Consider the following 21,532-nt stretch of genomic DNA (forward strand, 5'->3'; position numbering starts at 1 on the left):
GCCCAATGCAACAGCCACCAGGCCTGATAGGGAAAGGACACTGCTTGAACCAGGATGATGAAGCTAAAAGGGATGGACGGCTGGAGTGATTTCTGGAGCCCCCTCTGGGCAGTCAGAAAGCCCAGGATCCTCTGAAGGGACTCTGGGGGAAGCAAGGAGGGCAGGCGGCTGGATGCCACTGGCTATAGACTTAGAAGTCTAAGAGGGGAGCCTCAGCTTGTTGGGGGTTGCAGGTCGCATAGGTGAGGCTGGGCCCTTCCTGCTGGGAAAATCAGAAGAGGGAGAGTCCATGGCAGGGGAGGTGGGTGGGCTTGCTTGGAGGAGCTCAGCCAGGCCAGCAGGCACTGTGGTCCCCTTGGCTGAATAGCAGAGGCGACCTCTAGGAGCAACAGGCCAAGGTGCATGAGCCTGCTGGCCGGTGATAGTGCTTCAGCGGGGGCTAGGGACCCTGCCTTCAGTCACATGCTAGCAACTATGATGGTACCTGGGAGGGAGGGAAGGGGCCTGTGTGTCCCTGCCTGGCCTGTGAGGTGTGTTGTGGGTTGACCGTGTGTATAGGACTCTCGAGGTTTTATCCTAGATCACCACTAGATTGCCAACAGATAGAGGATGTGGGACCCTGACTATTACCCCTGCTCTGCAGTGGATTTGGCTCTGAACACTCCCAGGCTGGGAGCTGGATGCCCTGCCCTGGCAGCATGACTCAGACTTCACAACAGGTATGGCAGGTCTAGGATGACATTCCTAGGCCTCTGGCTGCCTCAGACTACAGCCCCACACACAGCCTCCTCCAAGTTCTCAGCCCTTACACCATAAACCATGAGCTCTCTGATGGCTCCAGAGAGCACCCACATCTGCCAACTTGGGCACCGAGCCTGTTCCAAGAGGCCCCAGGCTCAGCCATGAGGGCTGGGGGGCTTTGGGGCCATGGGGGCCAGCCCTGGTACCTGCGTCTGGCAAAGACACTCTGCACCTGAAGCCAGGAGTTGTCCATGGGCCCCCATGGGCCAGCTGACGGTGGTCGTGTTGATGTTGCCAATGATGCTGAGCACCTCCTTCAGCACATGGTGCCTGCGCAGCATCTCGTCGTGCTGCTGTGCCTGCCTGCCGACTCCTCCAGCAGCGTGTTCTGGTTCCCACGTGAGTACAGGTTGGACAGCAGCTCTGAGAAGATGAACTCCTTGGTCTGAGAGTGGACAAAGAAAGAAGGAGGTTGGGACCTGATGCCTGTGCTGCCCTGGCCTCCCGCCGGGCCCTGCTGGGACTGTGTGCTAGACTTGGAGCCCTGAGTATGGCTTTTCAGATATGGCTTCTACACCACTTAGACTCAAAGATCTGCCTCCCTACTGCCCTTTTCTCACTCAGATAGGGACACTGAGGTCCAGAGGAAAAGTCACATGCCCAAGGTCACAGATCTGGGAGGGGACCCAGGACCTATCATGCCACCAGGACACCTATCTACTCAGTTTAAAAAAATTTTTTTTTTGGAGATAGGATCTTGCTCTGTCGCTAGGCTGGAGTACAGTGGGCGAGATCACTGCTCACTACAGCCTCAACCTCTTGGGCTCAAAGTGATCTTCCAATGTCAGCCTGTCGAGTAGCTAGGACTATAGGCACATGCCACCACCAAGCCCAGCTATTTTTAAAATTTTTGTGTAGAGACCAGGTCCCACTATGTTGCCCAGGCTGGTCTCAAACTCCTGGGCTCAAGCTATCCTCCTGCCTTGGCCTCCCAAAGTGCTGGGATTACAGGCGTGGGCCACTGTCCTCAGTCCCAAGTTATATTTCTGTGAGACAGCTCTGGTCTGGACCGTGCCTCCCTCCCTGGACCTGGTCCCATAGGGCTGGTTGGCATCTCCCCGAGGCCAACATGGCCACCTGCCTCCCCAGTGCCACATGAGCCCCCTGCCCCCATGAGGCAGTGCAAGCATGTTGTTGCTCGTGACATGCATGATGGTCTTGGGCATGATACCAACTGTGAGGTCCCACACGGTCTTGTTGACAATGGCCACGTAGGAGTCCACCAGGTTCTCTGTGGTTTCCATTTGCCACTCCAGCTGTGGGTCCATGGAGTACACGAAGCTGTCAGAGCCATTCTCCTCAGCCTTGCTGTCCTGTCATGGAGAACACAAGGGCATCAGGGTGGCCAGGTCATGCAGCCAGGCTCCAGGAATCCCTAGGATCTCAGCCCCTCTAAGGATACCTGGAACACTGAGGCACAGAGAGAAGCAACTGGCCTGAACACACACCCAGCTCCCCACACGCAGTCCTATCACACATGATATAAAACAAGAGACTTGGTATACTAAAAAGGCCCCAAGACATCAGCCATGGCAAGGTCATCTCAAGTACTTTTAACCACAAATATTGACCAGCTGTAGGGTGTAAACTCATGGATTAATGATTTCCAGTGTAAATGTGCTAAGAATTCTACACTCTGGACATTCAGTCCCACTAGAGATATATAATCTTGAGGTTTAATGAAAGAAAAAACAACAACAAACCTTTTAGATACACATAGCTCCAAAAATAGATAGCTACTCCAAGAATTCATAGATCAAGAAGATGACATGAGGTATAATTTCTACACAAGACTTTCAGATTAAGATCTGTGATTAGGGTTTACATTTTATTACCTGTCTTTATTACCTGTCTCTTGCTCTTATTGCTTCCATTTTTTCCTTTTGCGGATCAAGGTATTAGATTGTAAAGTGACTGCCATAGTCCTTTTTGCCCTTCTCTCAGCTGTCTCCTTTCCCATAAACTGTGACTGCCTTAATTCGCCTATCTCAAATATTGTAATGACTGCCAATTTTCCCAACTAAAAGATTTGCCAGCCAGCCTCGGACCCCTCTAATAAGACCTCCTAACATGTCTGTGTGTCTTAACTGAATGCTAGATGCCCAACCATTCACTGCAGAAGGAATCTGAAATTTTCAAAAAGCTTCAAAGGAATTCAAGGAATATCAGGGGTCAAAAAGAGACATTGGACTATTCTCCTGGTTAGATCTAGGCCAACTAGAAAACTGGATACCAATTGGATTACAAAATTTTTAATTATATTTTCAATTGTCCTCATACTTCTTGAGTTCCTCCACTGTCTGATATTCAGCTGCTTAAATGTTATTATGAGCTATTATCTCAAGCCAATATCCAGTATGGCATCAAGAAGATACTAATGTCTCCATGGTCAACCTGAGTTCTCTTGGATCTGCATTTGACCACAACAGGGAAGTGAGGAATTATACTGAGAGAAATAGGAAATCACTTAGCTAAGTTGCAGATACAAAGGAAGCACACCAGTGGCCAGTTCCAAACGTGAACATACCACCTACCTACTCTACAGATGAAATCACAAGATTTCTTAGACAAATCATGAGTAACTGAAATTGCCTTCTCTGTTAATCATGCAGTCTGCTCAGGTACAACTTGATAGTTTTCAGCCAATCAGCACACCAAAGGGCAAAACAAAACATCTCACTGTTCCATTGACTAGGGTTTTTCCTTCTTGCTTATTTGGTGATAAATCTATATAGGACTGGTGTCCCTCATATATTAATAAATGTCAACTGTGCTTTAAACAAAACTAAATGTCTCTGAGACACTCTTTGACAATGGTTATGACAACATCAAAGACAGGGAATAAAACCAAGGAAGTTAGCCTGGAAGGTTACCGTTTGGAACGTGCAGTTTGTGGTGCTTGTAGGTTGCATGGGAGATAAGCAATTAATTAAAAGGAAAGATGAGCCAGGTGCAGTGGCTCATGCCTGTAATCCCAGCACTTTGGGAGGCCAGGACAGGTGGATCCCTTGAGCCCAGGAGTTCGAGACTGGCCTGTGCAACATGGGGAAACTCCATCTCTACTAACAAAATACAAAAATTAGCCCAGCATAGTGGCACACACCTGTAATCCCAGTTACTTGGGAGGTTGAGGCACAAGAATCGCTTGAACCTGAGAGGTGGAGGTTGCAGTGAGCTGAGAACCAGTCTCAAAAAAATAAAAAGGAAAGATGGGGGCTGGAGGAGTAACGAGGAGTTATCAGCACAAAGGTGGTATGGAAGGTTTTGTAGTATATTACCCAGGAGTTTAGAAAGGAAGAAGATGGATTACCACCAGCCTGTCTATACCACCATCTGAGGTTGGTCTGCAGAAGACTGGGTAGAACTATCAGACAGGAAGGTGGAAAACCTGTCCACAGAGATGTCTATGTCACAAGAGTGGAGGGTGTGTAAATGTCAGGAGGTATAAACACCTTTGTTTTATCAACCCAAAGTGCCATTGATTTAAAGACACCTCTATTTGAGAAATGTTGAAAATTTTATGTCTTAGAATTGATCAAATACACCAGAATGTGAGCTGACAAGAAAGCATCAGACTTAAAATTTAGGAAATCACTGGTGATCTTACTTGGAGAAATCCATTTCAGTAGATTGGCAAGTGCAGCACTAGATGGCTGTGAGTTGGACAAATGGGAGTTGTGGCATTGTATGCAGCAGAGATGCACGGATGGTGTGCAGACCAGTATTGCAAAAAATTGTGGTGATGGGAAGATGTGATAAAGCTCAAGATGAGGTATGATTTAAAGGAAGGTAATTTTTGTATGAGGACAACTTGAGCCTTTGTCAAGGCTAAGGAGAAGAAGCTGATGGAGAGACTAAAGGAGTATATGAGGCGCTGTGGAAATAGATTAGTGGAGGGGGCATAGATATGAAATTAGTCAGGAGTGGCCTTAAGTGTAACTTTTTTACTTATTATGTGACGTTGGACATATCACCTCTGTGAGCTCAGGAGGCTCACAATCTTCTGAGCTTAATCTCCTCAATTGTGAAAGTGAGTTAATCATTTCCCTACCTTATGGAGTTGTTGTTTGTATTAAGTAATTTATCCACATAAAGTTCTTGGAACCGTGGTCAGGACATAGTAGATACTCAATAAATGGGATCTACTATTATGAGACTATGAGAGACAGCATAATTGATTAGCCAAGTCCAGGTGGGAAGGGATGGGATCAAGCTCACAGGTTGAAGAATTCACCCTAAAAAGGAAGAGAGATCCCTCTGTGGTGGTTGGAAAAGATGTCCACAGATTCTTTGCTATCCCTTCCTTCAAAAAATAGGATCTAATTCCTCTCTTCTTGAGTGCAAGGGATGCTTAGTGAATTACCTCTAAATAATAGAATGTGGGTGAAATGACAATGTTCAGCTTTTGAGAGTAAGTTGTAAAGGGCATGTGACTTACTCCATGCTTCTTCTCTTGGATCACACAATCTGGAGGAAGCCGGCTGACTTTTCACTTGAACACTCAAGCACTCTCTGGGGAGGTGCCGGGCAGTGAGGGACTGAGGCCTCCTGCCAACAGCCATGTGAGTACGCCATCTTGGAAGTGAAGCCTCCACTCCTAGTCTAGCTTTCAGATGACTGCAGCTCCAGCTGATATCTTGTCTGCAACCTCATGAAAGACTCTGTGCTAGAACCACTTAGCTAAGCAACCTCCAAATTCCTGACTCACAGAAACTATGAGATAACACATATTTATTCTTTTAAGCTGCTAAGTTTTGGGGTAATTTGTTACAAAGGGTAACTAATATATACCCATTTTCTCTGAGGCAGAAGGAAATCAGAGAATGACAGGTGAAAGATGAAAAGATAGAAAGGAGAAAAGATAAATGCTTCTGTAACATTAAAATATGAGGTATGTTGTCTGCTGACAATGAGGTGGCTTGGCAAGACTGGTAAGGGATTGGAACAGCCAGGCAGAAAACAGGAAAGGGAATTAACTTGGAACACAAATAAGATTGAGCCTACCTACCTTTATGCTAAACCCAACTACAGAAACCATTTTGCTAATGGAACCAGATCAGACTCCACATAATGAGTCTTTATCTCAGTTGTGAAATTCAGAGGCTGGGGGCCTCTCTGAGCCTACCCCAGTGACCACCCTTGTGGGCAAACTGCTGATGAGTGAGTTCAGGGATGAGGATGGCTCAGGCTTATCTTGAAAAGTACTCCCTGATGTCAAAATGATTTGCAACAGCTACATCAAGTCTAGCACATTATTTATGAAGAGGGATAGACTGTCAGAGAGAAGTATTGTAAGGGAATAATCAACAAGCCTTATGTATTCTGCAGCAAACATATTGCAGTAACAGGAAAATCCACTGTCTTTCAGATGACTCAAGTTTGCATTATTCCTTCCTTTTTGGACCATCTCTCTCTCTCTCTCTCTCTCCTTCTCTCTCTCACTTTCTTTCTCTCTCCCTTCCTCCCTGCCTCTCTCCACTCTAGTTGCTAGCAACAGAGCCCTGGGAATTCTCTATGATGTAGCCAGCCAACAGTTTTTAGGGTGGTGCTCCAGCACATAAAAGGACAAGGCCAGGACTGTCGTCTCCTAAAGTTAATTTAAAGAAACTAAGCCTTAGTTTCTGTAAACCCCACAGGTCAACCAGGAATTGAGTCACTGCATCTCCCTGCAGAATGACAAATCGTGCTCTCCTTAGTAGCTTAACTTATCTTTACACCAATTCTGTTTGCAAATTGGGAAACTGAAACATCACTGTAAAATTGGTGCCTTTTGTACCTTACACAATAGGGCTCATTCATTCATTCACCCTTTCACTCACTCAGCTGTTATTTAGCAACTGATTATTGAGTGCCTCCTCCATGAGGGGACAGGCATGTACTAATTTGGGGAATAAAGAGATGTATATTGTGGTCCTAAGGAGAAGCAAAATGGCCTGGCACATAGTAAGCACTCAATAAATATATAATGAATAAATAATAATTCCTGCTCTCTCTGGGCATCATAGTCTAGTAGGGGGAAGAGGCATGTAAACAAATAATTAAAGTTGTTTTAGTACAATAGTAAAGGAATCGATCAAGTACTATACATGGAGAATACCATATCTACCTGGAAGTTAGGGATGATTTGATCGAAGAGGTAACCTTTGCTTGATGTTGAAGAACAAATATGAGTTTTCCAGGAATGGAAAGTAGGAAAGGTCTTTGCAGGCAGACCAAAATTATTATACTCAAAGGTCTTATTGTCCACAGGATTGGTTTTGTCACTCCTGTCTAATCCTAACTTGCAAATATAAATATTTATCAATATTTCCCTGGATTTTAATTGTTTTTGTGTTTGTTTCCAAGACAGTGATAGGTGGTCAAAGTTAGATACAAAATAACTCTACAAAAGAGATTATTTTTTACAAAGTAGATGACATTAATTCAAGAAAAAAAAGAAAGTATTTTAAGTTTTTTCCTGAGAGAACCTTTTAATTTCTTGTATTTTCTAGGCGAGGTGGAAAATATTCTTCCTAAAAAATGGTCTTCAGATTACCTCTAAACCTTCCCCTTTGACACCTGGCTGAGAACCCAGAAAACACCCCCTGTTCCATAGCAGACCAGTGTTTACTGTTATTTGCCTCTTTAGAGCAGTTCAGAGGACCATCAGCTACCATACCCACTAAATCAAAATGGCAAAAGGACTTGTAATGGCCAAATGCAGCAATATAATTTGTTATTATCAATTCATTAGTGATTTGAAATACTGAGAAAATTCCCAATTGAATGACAGCATGGAAAATCACATTACATCAGGGAACAGTATTTTCTAGGCCACCAGATTTCTCTAAATTGGAATTTAGAAATACATTTTATTTGCAGCAAGAAATATGTATTAATACTGACACTTACTAAAATGTTTCAATGAGTTAGAGCAAGCATTTTGTGTCGAGAAACTACTGGCCTAACAAGGCCTGCCACTATTATTGATGCCAATTAGGTACTTTTCCAGGAAGTTGTCTAACCTGTTCTATTAAACCTGTAAACTGCTTTGACAATCGTAAAGGAAACAAAAAGGAACAAAATAAGAATAATGGGAAATAGAAAGCCAAAGCGCCCAATTTTCTTCTAGCTTAATCAATAATTTTGGGCTCTATCACATTTGCTCTCAGCCTTACAATCTGATCCTTATTTTTTGCCAGGCTGCAACCTTCACTGCATTTAATAGAGGTTGATGGATATTTTTATAGCCCTGCAGTTTCAAACTGATTATCAGGTGTTTAACCAGCAAAGCCATGCAATATTTCTATAAGTCAATCCTGTAATGAAAGGTTATCACCCACAAACCCAGTCAGTGACAAACCACAACAATGTAAAGATTTGGAATTCTTCCCTTTCTGGATAACACACTATTGCTTATCTTCAATTTTCTGGAAAATTTAGGATTTTATTGAATATGGTTCTTCAAGAACTGAACGATCATCCTAAACAAATCAAAGTCAGTGTATCTATCATCACAGAGCAGCATTTCCCACACTCTCAGTAATATGCTGTCTACATCAAAGGGATTCTGTGACCCAGGAGGTTTTGGAAACTCAGGATTAAACAGAGCTCCACAGGTTCCCTTGCTACAGGCATTCTCAGCTGCCTTCATAAGGTGATGTGCATTGTGAATCTCTAAGTGGAAATATGGAATGCAGTGTTTTCCAGGTCACTGGACCACAGAAGCCTTGTTTGAGAATCTCCCAGTGGCCCAGTGGCCCACAGATCATATTTTGGGAAATGTTGCTATTTGAGTATAATTGTTATTCTTGAACACCTCAAATTGTTTTGGTGTGGGATTTTTTTGTTTTGCTTTGATTTCATTTTTGTTTTGAGGCAGAGTATCACTCTATCACCCAGGCTGGAGTGCAGTGGTGCAATCACTGCTCACCACAGCCTCAATTTCTTGGGCTCTGGTGATCCTCCTGCTTCAGCCTCCCAAGTAGCTGGAACTACAGGCATGCATTACCATGCCTGGCTCATTGTTTTGTATTTTTTGTAGAGACTGGGTTTTGCCATGTTGCCCAGGCTGGTCTTGAAGTCCTGAGCTCAAGCAATCCATTTGCCTGAGCCTCCCAAAGTGCTGGGATTACTGGAGTGAGCCACTGAGCCTGGTTAGGTTTTTCTTTTTTTTTTAAAGATGAAATTCACATAACATAAAATGAACCATTTTAATGTGAACAATTCAGTGGCATGTAGTCCATTCACATTCTTTTGCATCCACCACTTCTATCTAGTACTAAAGCATTCCATCTCCCCAAAATAAAACTCTGTACCTGATAAGTAGTTAAATTCCTATTCCCTTTTTCCCCCAGCCCCTAGTAACTACCAATCAGCTTTCTATTCCTATGGGCCTACCTATTCTGCATATTTCATATAAATTTAATCAACCAGTATGTGACCTTTCATGTCTGGTTTCTTTCTAATAGCAGCATGCTTTTTAGTTTCATCTACATTGTGGCATACACCTGTGCTTCGATTCTCTATGGCTGCATAACGTTCCATTGTATGGATAGACCACATCTGTTTGTCCATTCACCCATTGATGGTCACTTGTTTTCACCTTTTGACCATTGTGAATAGTGCTGCTATGAAGACTCTTGTCCCAGTATTTTGTTTCCAATTTGTTTGGGGATATACCTAGGTGTGGAATTGCTGGGTTAGAGAATTAATCTTGCCACTACAATTTTGTGGCATCCTAAGGCAAATTGAATAGTTTGTATGACTTAGCTAGCTTGAGACATCATTTTTAATACCTTTTTTTGTTGTTGTTTTTGGTTTGTTTTGTTTTGTTTTTTTCAGAGATGGAGTCTCATTCTGTCGCCCAGGCTGGAGTGCAGTGGCGTGATCTCGGCTCACTGCAAGTTCCTCCTCCCAGATTCACGCCATTCTCCTGCCTCAGCCTCCCCAGTAGCTGGGACTACAGGCACCCGCCACCACGCCCGGCTAATTTTTTGTATTTTTAGTAGAGACGGGGTTTCACTGTGTTAGCCAGGATGGTCTCCATCTGCCTCCCAAAGTGCTGGGATTACATGCGTGAGCCACCACACCTGGCCCCATTTTTAATACATTTTTAAAAGATGCATGTAAAATGCATTTCCCTCAGGAAGATTCCAGTAACTTACTGAAGCAAGTTTCTCCTCTACACATACCTATTTCTCCCATGAGTAACTGTTCATTTTCAGTGAGTCATTTGAGTTTCTGTTATTCAGGTATACAGAGTTCCTGTTGTCTTTTTAGTCAACAAAGTTTAACAAGGACCATAATAAAGATGGCTTTCAGCAGCTCTGTTATTGGGAAGGGTTGTATTCATATGAAGAAAGAAATTATTTTATTTTATTTTATTTTATTTTAAAGTTTTAGTAGACAGGGGGTTTCGCTATGTTGGTCAGGCTGGTCTCGAACTCCCGTCCTCAAGTGATCCACCTGCCTCGGTCTCTCAAAGTGCTGGGATTACAGGCATGAGCCACTGTGCCTGGACAGTAATAATATTTTTTAAAAGGCTGACATCAGCAGATCAGCTATTCTAGAAAGATTTTTAAACACTCAGAGGTTTTTTTTGTGTGTTTGTTTGTTTTCTTTTCTTTTCTTTTTTAGAGGCAGGGGCTTGCTCTGTCACCCAGGCTAAGGTGGAGTGGTGCAATCATAGCTCACTACAGCCTCAGACTCCTGGGCTCAAGAAATCCTCACACCTTTCACACCTTAGCCCCCTGAGTAGCTGGGTGCGACTACAGGCATGCATCACCATGCTTGGCTAATTTTTAATTTTGTATAGGTGGGGTCTTGCCATTTGCCCAGGCTGGTGTCAAATTCCTCAAGTAATCTTTCTGCCTCAGCCTCCTAAAGTGCCAGGATTATAGGCCTGAGCCACTACACGCAGCCCAGAGTTTTTTTAAAAATAGTCAATTAAAATGCTTCATTTAAGTGTATGTCTCTAAGAAAATTTAATAATTGATTAAATATTGTTGAATAGACTGAAAACACAACATCCAAGCACATTAATTAAGCAAATAATGCAAGCATAGCTCCCACACTCCATAAATATTTTCTAGTCGTCATTCCAAAGCCATTTTTTTAGAGGATCTTTAAGAAAACGCTTGGCTCTCATCTAATTATTATACAAGAGATTAAGAATTTATTGAGTTTACAGTTCTTTCTGTGAAGGAAAGAATGAGGTCTACCCCCAAGAGAAACATTGGGATTTTCATTTAAGTAAAGCTGTATTCTCATTTAAAATGGTACTAGTACTCTTGTTGGCAACAGACACATGAAGCAAAATTTTCCTCTTACATTTGAATTTCAACTGCATTTAAAGTGTTTTAAATACCATGAATACATAAGCTAAGGGAATGAATGTATTAACTCTGATGCAGTCTGTCAGGTTGTAACAGCAGTGAATCTTGGGATCGGTACATCTCAATCCAGTATAGCTATGGTAAATGACATAGAGATTGCTGAATTGTTGTATTTCCAGGACTTTTCAAAAGTGACTATTAAGGTTGGCCATGGGATCTAGCAGGTTATTGTCCTAGAACACTTGTGGCCTTCTCCTAAACCAGACTGGGAAAATTCTGGTTCTTTATTCACTGACATCTCAAAGGGCAAAGAGGGAGGCACCATGACATTCTGCAGCTGCAGGCTTCTCAGGATGAGACTGTATTTTTCCATACAGCAAGGTTGATTTGATCTGGCCTAATTCTCTGATTGATGTGGTGAGAGGCAGGACTACTTGGGAATGTATTTGCTGTGCCTGATTTCTCTCTGGGCAATTTATTTGGTCATCAATCTTTTTATCCTCCTGACATTTGATTTCTAGATATTGGCCCAAATTTCATAAGATAGGAATTTTTGTTCTGAATTTTAATAACATATGTATTTTAATTAATAGTATATTTTAAAATAAAAGTAATACAACAAAAAGAAAAAAACAAAGACAAAAAAGTAACCTAAGAATATATGCTCAAAAGTGCCAAAATTACAAAAGACTACAGAATTTTTAAAATAAAAGCTTTTTGTTCAACTTGCTGCTCTCCTTCCCACTTCTTCAATTCCATTTCTTTTCCTATAGGTGATCATGACTAACATTTTGGTGTTTGTCTTTCCAAAGTGTATAGTTATAGATCTGAATAGAAATGTAGATACAGAGATATCAAAGACGAGCATGGGCTAAGCACTCAACAATAAATTACATTGGGTCTACTTTTCAAAGTTACTCTCAAAACAAGAATACAGATTGTCCGTTAAACATACTGGAATTTTAATACATTCTTTTTTTTCCCCCAGAACATTTCTGATTTCATATATTCTGGCATGTTTCCTGCCATGTGGCAAACCATAAGCTGAAAGAGATATAAATATAAATAACACTATGTCTAACAAAATTTGCTCAGAATATGCTAAAGCATTAGTATAAATGTCTACACCTTAAGTCAGAGCTAAAGAACAAGTTTCTCTCAGTAAATCAAGGAAAGCTGGGGGAAAAGACCATAGAGAAAAAGGATATGGTGCCTGTATGAAGCAAGGAGGTTTTTGACTCCAGTGCACCTAATTAGCAAATATGTATCATTCATCTGTGCTGTGGTAAGCACTGTAGTATACATAAATAGAAGGTGTGGTCCCTGCCTCCAAAGGGCTTACCATCTACTGAGAAATCCGACTAATCAGACAGGGGAGACTCAAATAATGAAGGCTTGTATAAGAGCCTGAATTTGAATAAGGCAATGAACAAAAGACAGCCTCTACAGGTTTTTATAGATAGAAGTGAGATGATAAAATCAAATTTAAACAATGTGTCTTAACTCCCTTCCGGCCTTTCATTTCCATTCCATGAATGCTACCCTGGCTTAGGCTTTCATGACTTTGCCTATTTGCAGTTACCTTGTATTCAACATTCTGCCATCTCTCCCACTACTTCCGCCCAAGCCATCCTGAACACAGCCACATGTTTGATTTTCTAATGGTACACAAGAGGACGTCTCTGCTCAAAAGCCAAAAATGACTCTTCTTTGGCCACCAAATAGTCTGAACTTTTTGGTGCAAAACTCAAGGCCCTCCCAGAAACAATATTAATCTCCTTCCAGACTGTCTCCCATTTCCTAATATTAACCCCTTGCTCTGTTGAAATTGAAGCCATTTCCCAAAGCCACCTCTGTGATGTTTTTATGTGATTCCGCCCTCTTCTTGTCCTCTCCTGCAACCCCATCTCCATAGAAAAGCAGCCAGAAAAACCACCCCAGGAATTGTTGCAGTAATCCAGGAGTGAGATGAGGATGGGAGGGAGAGGGTGAGCGTGTGGGGATGAGGACGAGGGTGGGACACAGGGAGTAGCCACAGACCTTATTGACTGATGGCAGATAGGGTGTGAAGGAGAGAGGTGAGTCAAAGGTAACTCATTTTCGGTTTTAGGCAACAAATAGAAATCTTTCTCAATAACTACTCATCCCACATCCTTGTGGCTATTGGAGGTTGATATTTATTTCATACTGCCTGTATAACCTGGGACCATATATAATCAATGATGATTTCCCTGTATTCTAGATCACAAATTTAATAGATACATTGAATAAGAATCTTTATTTCATTCCCAGTGCGGTTTGGAGTATAAGACTTAGGAAAGTGTCTGTGAAACCTACAGTGAGAAATTCCACTGGGTCTTGACAGCTGGAGTGGGCACTCAAATGTGCCCAGGACTTTTCTCTAGCTCCCTTCTCTGCTTGAGGTGTGGTCTGCTTTCTCTTTCTCTGTAGCTCAGATCATCTTCCTCCACTTCTCAGCCCACATGTCTAACATGGCTGGGACGAGCTCAGAGTGTTTCAAATGTGTAGGTGCTCGGAGAGAGAGAGAGAGAGACAACCCTCTTAGACTCGGGTACACATTCTCAGGGAAGAAAATTGGAACCAGCAGAAATATCAGATCCCTATGTTCCCTGACCAGTGCTTCCTTCTCTAGAAGGAAAACCTACTAAGAAGACAAATTACAGCTGGAAGGTTGTTTGGTAAGCATGGAATCACCTACTTAATCTCTCAGCAAGTCTTAATTGCTCTACCATAAAAAAAAAAAGCAACCCAAATCCATCCTTTTCCCAGCTTCACTCCCTAGTCCAAAGCGACCATCCACTCTTGTCAAAACCTCTGCAGCACTGTCTTTGCTTATTTCTTTTCTTTTTTTTTTTTTTTTTTTTGTTAGACGGAGTCTCACTCTGTCACCCAGGCTGGAGTGCAGTGGCACGATCTCGGCTCACTGCAAGCTCGGCCTCCCGGGTTCACACCATTCTCCTGCTTCAGCCTCCCGAGTAGCTGGGAGTACAGGTGCCCGCCACCACGCCTGGCTAATTGTTTTGTATTTTTAGTAGAGATGGGGTTTCACCATGTTAGCCAGGATGGTCTCCATCTCCTGACCTCGTAATCCACCCACCTGAGCCTCCTAAAGTGCTGGGATTACAGGCGTGAGCCACCACACCTGGCCCTGTCTTTTCTAATTTCTTAACTATCCTTTCTATCCCCTTAGAATGGATTCTCCACTCAGAATGCAGAATTAACCCTTTGAAAATCAGATCATATTCCTACCTAAACCACCCCCAATAGCTTTTGATCTCTTAGAATCCAGATTCCTTAACATGGCCTCAAGGGCCCACGTGACCCAGCCCCTGCCTATCTCTCTACCTCATCTCTGACTGTTCCTGCTTTTGTTCCCTCCACGCTAATCACTTGACCTCCTGACCTCAATCATGCTAATAAACTCATGCCTCATGTGGATTTATTTTCCTAGTGGAAGAAAATGCATTGATCTGTGAACACAAATACATGGTTTATCTGTTACAGTTCTCACTGCATGTCAACAAACTGACACTCTGATGTGTACATCCATCTCTTATGAGTCTGCTTAGTGTGAATCTGCGCCCTCTGACAGTACCAACAAGATTGTGTTTCTCAGCCCACAGAGCTAAGACACAGACTCATGAGACCCAGTCTCTGTCTATACCACTAGAGTTCTACTGTCCCTGAATGGCATTGCCTGCACAGACAGCTGGCCTTTCTCAGCAGACACACAGCCTTTGTACCATACAACTCTTCAGACTTGCTATGATGTACAAATGTCTTTCCTTGAAATGCTCTTCTGAAAATGGTAAATGCTAAAACTGATTACAATGCTATTGAAAGTGGATGAGCAAGTTGATCTGCTGAGATGTGAAAACAAATTCTATTTTAATTTTTAATCTAAAATATTAGAAAGAATTTTGCTTTCCTATACTTTGCTATATTTAGTAAATATACACTAATATAAGAATTTTGCTTTACTATAACAGTAGAACCCTCAGTTAGCCAGGCAGTCATCATCTGTCACATAAAAGGTGTCCTGAGGAGGAACGCGAGTGCCTCCCCTGGGGAAGAGGCTGATGGTGGCTCTGGCTCTCAGTCAGTCACTTTCCTTATCTTGGTATTTACTGTCATTTATCTGGGCTTAGTTAAACAGATTTATAGAGAATTAACTCTCACAAAATGGGAACATAATTTAAAAGATTTCTGCAAAGAATTGGACAGGAACTCTTGTTAAAATTGTAAGCAGAAGAAAAGAAAAAAGAAAGGGACAGAGCCGACATTTCTCATACTTCTGGTACAAACTCCTCATCACATTCATTGTGGTGTAAAACTAATGGTGATCTAGTAACATCTGACGAGGTCAGCCAAAATGATACATATAAGAATTTAGCCCTCCACCTAGGAGGGCTATTAGCAATAAAAATTTCCATCTACTATAACTTATAATTAACTTTGACCTATATGTGTATTTCCCTTGAGATTGGCCAATGATTGATTGAAACTACCACAATTAATCACAGATAAAATAGCTTTTTTATTTTAAAATTTCTATTTTGTGGGTATTATAAAATGTATTTTATATATTAATATACATATAATTATATACTATTATAATCATATATTAATATTAACATACAATTGTGTGTGTTCAAAAATTTTTAATGGCACAATCAAAAAACTTTAAAGACCACTGGATTAAAAGATGGCATTTAGGGCCCAGAACGATGGTTCAAGTCTGTAATCTCAGCACTTTGGGAAGCTGAGGTGAGGGGATCGCTTGAATCCAGGAGATCAAGACCAGCCATGGGCAACATGGCGAAATCCCATCTCTACAAAAAATACAAAAATTAGCCAGGTGTGTCGCACCTGTAGTCCCAGCTGTTCAAGAAACTGAGGTGGGAAGATCACTTGAGCCTGCAAGGTCGACGCTGCAGTGAGCCATGGTTGCACCACTGCACTCCAGCCTGGGAGATAGAGCAAGGCCTTGCTTCAGAAAATAAAAATAAAAGATGACATTAAGAAGAAATCTGATCTCATTGTCTTTATTATCAAGTGATTGAAGGCTATAATCATTATTTCATAATCTTGTAGATAACGATTGTACTTGAAAGTGGGCTATTAATAACTAGATATATTTAGAGCACCAAGGTTTTACACTTGTTAGAAATTTGAGAAGCAGCACCCAGTAGTGACTTAGAGTCAGACTGCATGGCTGAATCTCTGCTTCAGTCATTGCTAACTACAACCTGGGGCAAGTTAGTTGACCTACTATGCCTGTTTCCTCACTGTAAAAGGAGAATAATATCAGTACTTTCCACATATGACTATTTTCAGGATTAAATGAGCTAATACATTTAAGAATTTAGGCCAGTGCCTGGCATTTAAGAAGTGCTCAATGAATGTTAACTAATATTAACCTGGCTTTGGTTAAATTTGAAAAAACAAACACAAAAACACAACTAACTTTGTTACCTACTGCCTGTTGCTGGCCAACCTGGGTCAGTACACTGCAATCTATGTGGGCAAGCTAAATAAATACGTGCTTAGAGTAAGGAAAGATTTTCAGTGTTGAGGGTAATATCAATGCTAAACTTATGAATATTTTTGCAAAATAGTCTTGAGAAAAATCAATTGTCATGAAATTAAGTAATTAGCAAGAAGTATAGGAAGAGAAATTAAATATCTGTAACAATAAATAATAAGCACATTTTAGATTCTTAAGAGCAGTTGAAAAGCAAGACATTTTAAATTGCAGTGTTCTGAAATAGGACCCTTGGGAATTTATGGTGCAATAGAATATGATTTGCCAAGAAAAGCAACTTGCTCCCTGAAATGACCAAGTATGTATTTCAAGTTCTGCCTAGATGTTTGAGGGGTGGGAGGAGGTATCATCTTCTGTAGGGAGACCCCCTGAAACTACTGCTACAGAATAAAAGATGAAATGCTCCTGGTTATTGTAAATACAAAGTTGCATGCAGGATTGTGTAAAGACAATGCCAGGTTGGGCTGCCAGAATGAGCCAACAGTGCGTGATGTGCTTCCCCCTGTGAAGAGTCTATGAACAGATGTGCAGTCAGGGAGGTTTCACATCACCAAGATTCCTATCCCAGAAAAGCAGATGTTCATAGCTCTGGAAATGGAATGGAACCCTTGTGGAGAGCCTATAAGCAGATGCATGAGGGGCACCTGTTCATATGGATAAGATAGGGCTATAAATGCCCTCATCTTGCCACGGCTCTTCTAGGCCTCTTTAGGGTTAAGGCATACTCCCTTCTGAGAATTTCTGGTCTAACTGGTTGTCTAGCTTCACATCCTGTTTCTATGGATTGTTTGTAACCAGCTTTTGCTGCAACAGTTACTGCTGATTAATATCTTGCTAATCATAGGTTATGGAAAGACTATGTTTCTGTTTTAAGGCTCTGTTAGAAATGACTGTTGTAAATTCTTATCTCTGTATACTGTACTTCTGCATACAGATGTTATGTTAAAGAATTACTTCATCCCCATGTGACCATCTCACTTCATAATCAAACGACTCTAAATCCCTCACTAACCTACCCCCGCCCTCACTAAACTTAATAATAAATGCTGGTATATCCAGTGCATTGGCGGCACCGCGGGACCAGAAGGTGGTGACCCCCCTGGACCCAGCTTTCACTATCTTGTGTGTGTCTATTATTTCTCGACCTGCTGATCCACCTGTGAACAAGGAAAGAGCCCCATTGCATTGTGGGCTGCTGGGCAGATCACGCAATAATCTTCCTATTTGCAGATTATATAGTAATAATAATGCTATTGCTTATTGAGTGCTCACTACATGGCAAGGGCTTTCCATATATCACCTTTTTCCTTGTTCTTTTTTTAACATGAAAATATTCAAACACATATAGATTAAAAAATATAATGAACATCCATGTACATCACTACATTTAACACTTAACACTTTCTGTATTTTTTGTTCTGAATTATCTTAAAATATAGGTATCAAATATTTCAACCCTATATATGCCAGTATGCATGTCTAAAAATAGAGACATTTTTCTACCAAAACACAATACCATTATCACACCTAATAACAATTGCCTAATATCACCTAATGCCCCAGTGAAAACTCAAATTTCTTCAGCTGTCCCCGAAATATCTTTTATATCTGGCTTATTAATCAACAGAGGACAAGCCATACATTTGGTTATTATATTTGTTTGTTTGTTTTTGAGATGGAGTCTTGCTCTGTTGCCAGGCTGGAATGCAATGGCATGATCTTGGCTTACTGCAAATTCCACCTCCCAGGTTCAAGCAATTCTTCTGCCTCAGCCTCCCGAGTAGCTGGGACTACAGGCATGCCACCACGCCCAGCTAATTTTTGTATTTTTAGTAGAGATGGGGTTTCACCATGTTGGCCAGGAAGGTCTCCATCTCTTGATATTGTGATCTGCCTGCCTCGACCTCCCAAAGTGCTGGGATTACAGGTGTGAACCACCACACCCAGCCACGTTTTTTAAATTTCTTTTCATCTAGAGCAGCCATCCCTCAGTCCTGCTGTTTTTCTTTTTAATGACACTGACTTATTGAAGACACTGGGGCATGTGTTCAGTAGGGTGCTCCACCATTTATTCTGGGTTTTTCTGGTTGTTTTCTCCTGATGTCATTTTATTCTTCTATCCTTGCAGTTCCTGAGACAGGAAGATAGATTTAAAGGCTTGATGATGTTGAGGTTAAAATTTTTTGGAAAGAATACTTCATAGACGATGCTGGAGCTTTATATTGCATCAAAATGGGAGACATTTAATGTCAGGCTGGGCCACTTTTATGGTGATAAGATTGTTCTGGGTTAAGGTAGGAGGGGCAAGATTTCCCTGTGTTGTAAAAATGTAACCAGCAGTAGGCCTGGCACAGTGGCTCACGCCTGTAATCCCAGTGAGAGGTGAAGCCAGCTGGGCTTCTGGGTCGGGTGGGGACTTGGAGAACTTTTCTGTTTAGTTAAAGGATTGTAAACGCACCAATCAGCACTCTGTGTCTAGCTAAAGGTTTGTAAATGCACCAGTCGGCAATCTGTGTCTAGCTAAAGGTTTGTAAATGCACCAATCGGGGCTCTGTGTCTAGCTAATCAGGTAGGGGACTTGGAGAACTTTTCTGTCTAGCTAAAGGATTGTAAATGCACCAATCAGCGCTCTGTGTCCAGCTAAAGGTTTGTAAACACACCAATCAGGGCTCTGTCAAAACAGACCAATCAGCTGTCTGTAAAATGGACCAATCATCAGGATGTGGATGGGGCCAAATAAGGGAATAAAAGCAGGCCACAGAGCCAGCAGGGGCAACCCACTTGGGTCCCCTTCCACGCTGTGGAAGCTTTATTCTTTTGCTCTTCACAATAAATCTTGCTGCTGCTCACTCTTTGGGTCTGCACCACCTTTTTTGAGCTGTAACACTCACCACGAAAGTCTGCAGCTTCACTCCTGAAGCTAGCTAGACCATGAACCCACGGGAAGGAACAACTCCGGACGGGAGGAACGAACAATTCCGGATAGGAGGAACCAACAACTCCAGATGGGAGGAATGAACAATTCTGGACACACCACCTTTATGAACTGTAACACTGACCGTGAAGGTCTGCAGCTTCACTCCTGAAGTCAGCGAGACCACGAACCCACCAGAAGGAATGAACAACTCCAGACGCACCGCCTTTAAGAGCTGTAACACTCACCACAAAGGTCTGCAGCTTCACTCCTGAAGTCGGCGAGACCACGAACCCACCAGAAGGAAGAAACTCCAGACACATCTGAACATCTGAAGGAACAAACTCCAGACACACCATCTTTAAGAACTGTAACACTCACCGCGAGGGCCCGCAGCTTCATTCTTAAAGTCAGCAAAACCAAAAACCCACCAATTCCGGACACACCAGCACTTTTGGAGGCGGAGGCAGGCGGATCACGAGATCAGGAGATCAAGACCATCCTGGCCAACATGGTGAAACCCCGTCTCTACTAAAAATACAAAAAATTAGCCAGGCATGGTGGCGGGTGCCTGTAGTCCCAGCTACTCAGGAGGCTGAGGCAGGAAAATGGTGTGAACCCGGGAGGCGGAGCTTGCAGTGAACCGACATCACACCACTGCACTTCAGCCTGGGCGACAGAGTGAGACTCTGTCTCAAAAAAAATAAAATAAAATAAATTGTAACCAGCAGTAATCCCCAGGGACTAATTTGGCATCAAGTGAATATCCTGTTCCCTATCACCTTTTCACCAAATGATATCATTGATGATCGTGGCATGAATCAGTTATAAAATTCCATTATTCTTTTAGGATTACTAACTTGGCATACTTTTGTAATGAGAACTGTTTCCTCATCAACTGGTGCTCATCATCAGCTACATTTCGGTTACCCTGAAATACAGCTGCTGCTAGAAAGGCGGAATACCTGTTTGTTTTCTTAAATTATCACTTTGCAGAGTAGAGTTGGTGTAATAGTCACCACCAATAGTGTGGCAAATGGTTAGTTTTTTTTTAAATTTGGATTACTCTTTGGGGGGAATGGCTTTTTTATGTTTAAAGTTTCCAATCATTTTTCAGTTTGCAGTCATTGTTATTTTTGATTCTCAAATTGTTCTAATTTTGGCCAGTGGGCAACTTCAGGCTGGCTCCATGTCCTTTTAGAAGGACCTGGTTCGTCTTGAGAGGCGTCCTGACTTTCTGACACAAGATGTTCCAAGTTGTCCTCATTTACTCCTAGCTCCTGACCTGGCATCAGTCATTTCTCGAAGGAGCGCTTGGTACCTTTTATTGGGGGGTGGTATTTAGAGATTAATAGCTGGGTGTCAAGGATAGACAATGCTCCTACGCCCTTCATATTCAAATTTTCATTCAAAAATTAACGATATAGGTTTTAAAAAATACACTCAGGATGTGTGTGTGTGTGTGTGTGTGTGTGTGTGTGTGTGAGGGGGGAACCAAAACACAATATAGGGGTTTCTACTGTGACCCTAACTTATATTATGATCCCAATTTTTAAAAAGAGGAAACGGAGACCAGAGGTGCCCAAGGTTACTTGGCTAGTAAACGGCAACGTCGGGATTTAAGCCCAGGCATGTTACTTCCATGTAACAGAGAAGGGAGTCCCAGGCATTCAGAGGGGCCGCTCCAGGAGGCGACGGGTCCGTGGAAAGGGGTCAGGTTGATGACCAGGGCTGGGGGTGCGAGAACCAGCAGAAAGGGTAAACGGACCCGTCCTACCCGACTCCTCTAGGTCAGGAAGGCAGGACCGGGCGAGCTGCCGGATGAGGGAGGCGTTGATGGAGTGGCCGGGGCCGCTGTTTCGCCTCAGATCTGACCAGCACTTCCTAAGGCGCAGAAAGTACCAAAGAACCGCACACGCGCAGCCCAGAGCGGAG

General features: G+C 42.4%; 1 protein-coding gene across 1 annotated transcript; it reads right to left on the bottom strand.

Annotated features, from left to right (window-relative positions):
- Positions 1-896: 896 nt before the first annotated feature.
- LOC131383579 (dynamin-1-like) lies at positions 897-21,506 on the bottom strand. Its single transcript, XM_058439747.1, has 3 exons — positions 21,366-21,506; positions 1,973-2,114; positions 897-1,186 (listed from the first exon to the last, which is right to left on the bottom strand). The coding sequence occupies exons 2-3, from the start codon at positions 2,067-2,069 to the stop codon at positions 897-899; spliced, it is 387 nt and encodes a 128-aa protein (XP_058295730.1). The 5' UTR covers positions 2,070-2,114; positions 21,366-21,506.
- Between the last annotated feature and the right edge of the window lie 26 nt (positions 21,507-21,532).

The sequence above is a fragment of the Hylobates moloch genome, unplaced genomic scaffold (assembly GCF_009828535.3).
Source record: "Hylobates moloch isolate HMO894 unplaced genomic scaffold, HMol_V3 SCAFFOLD_1, whole genome shotgun sequence".
Lineage (NCBI taxonomy): Eukaryota > Metazoa > Chordata > Mammalia > Primates > Hylobatidae > Hylobates > Hylobates moloch.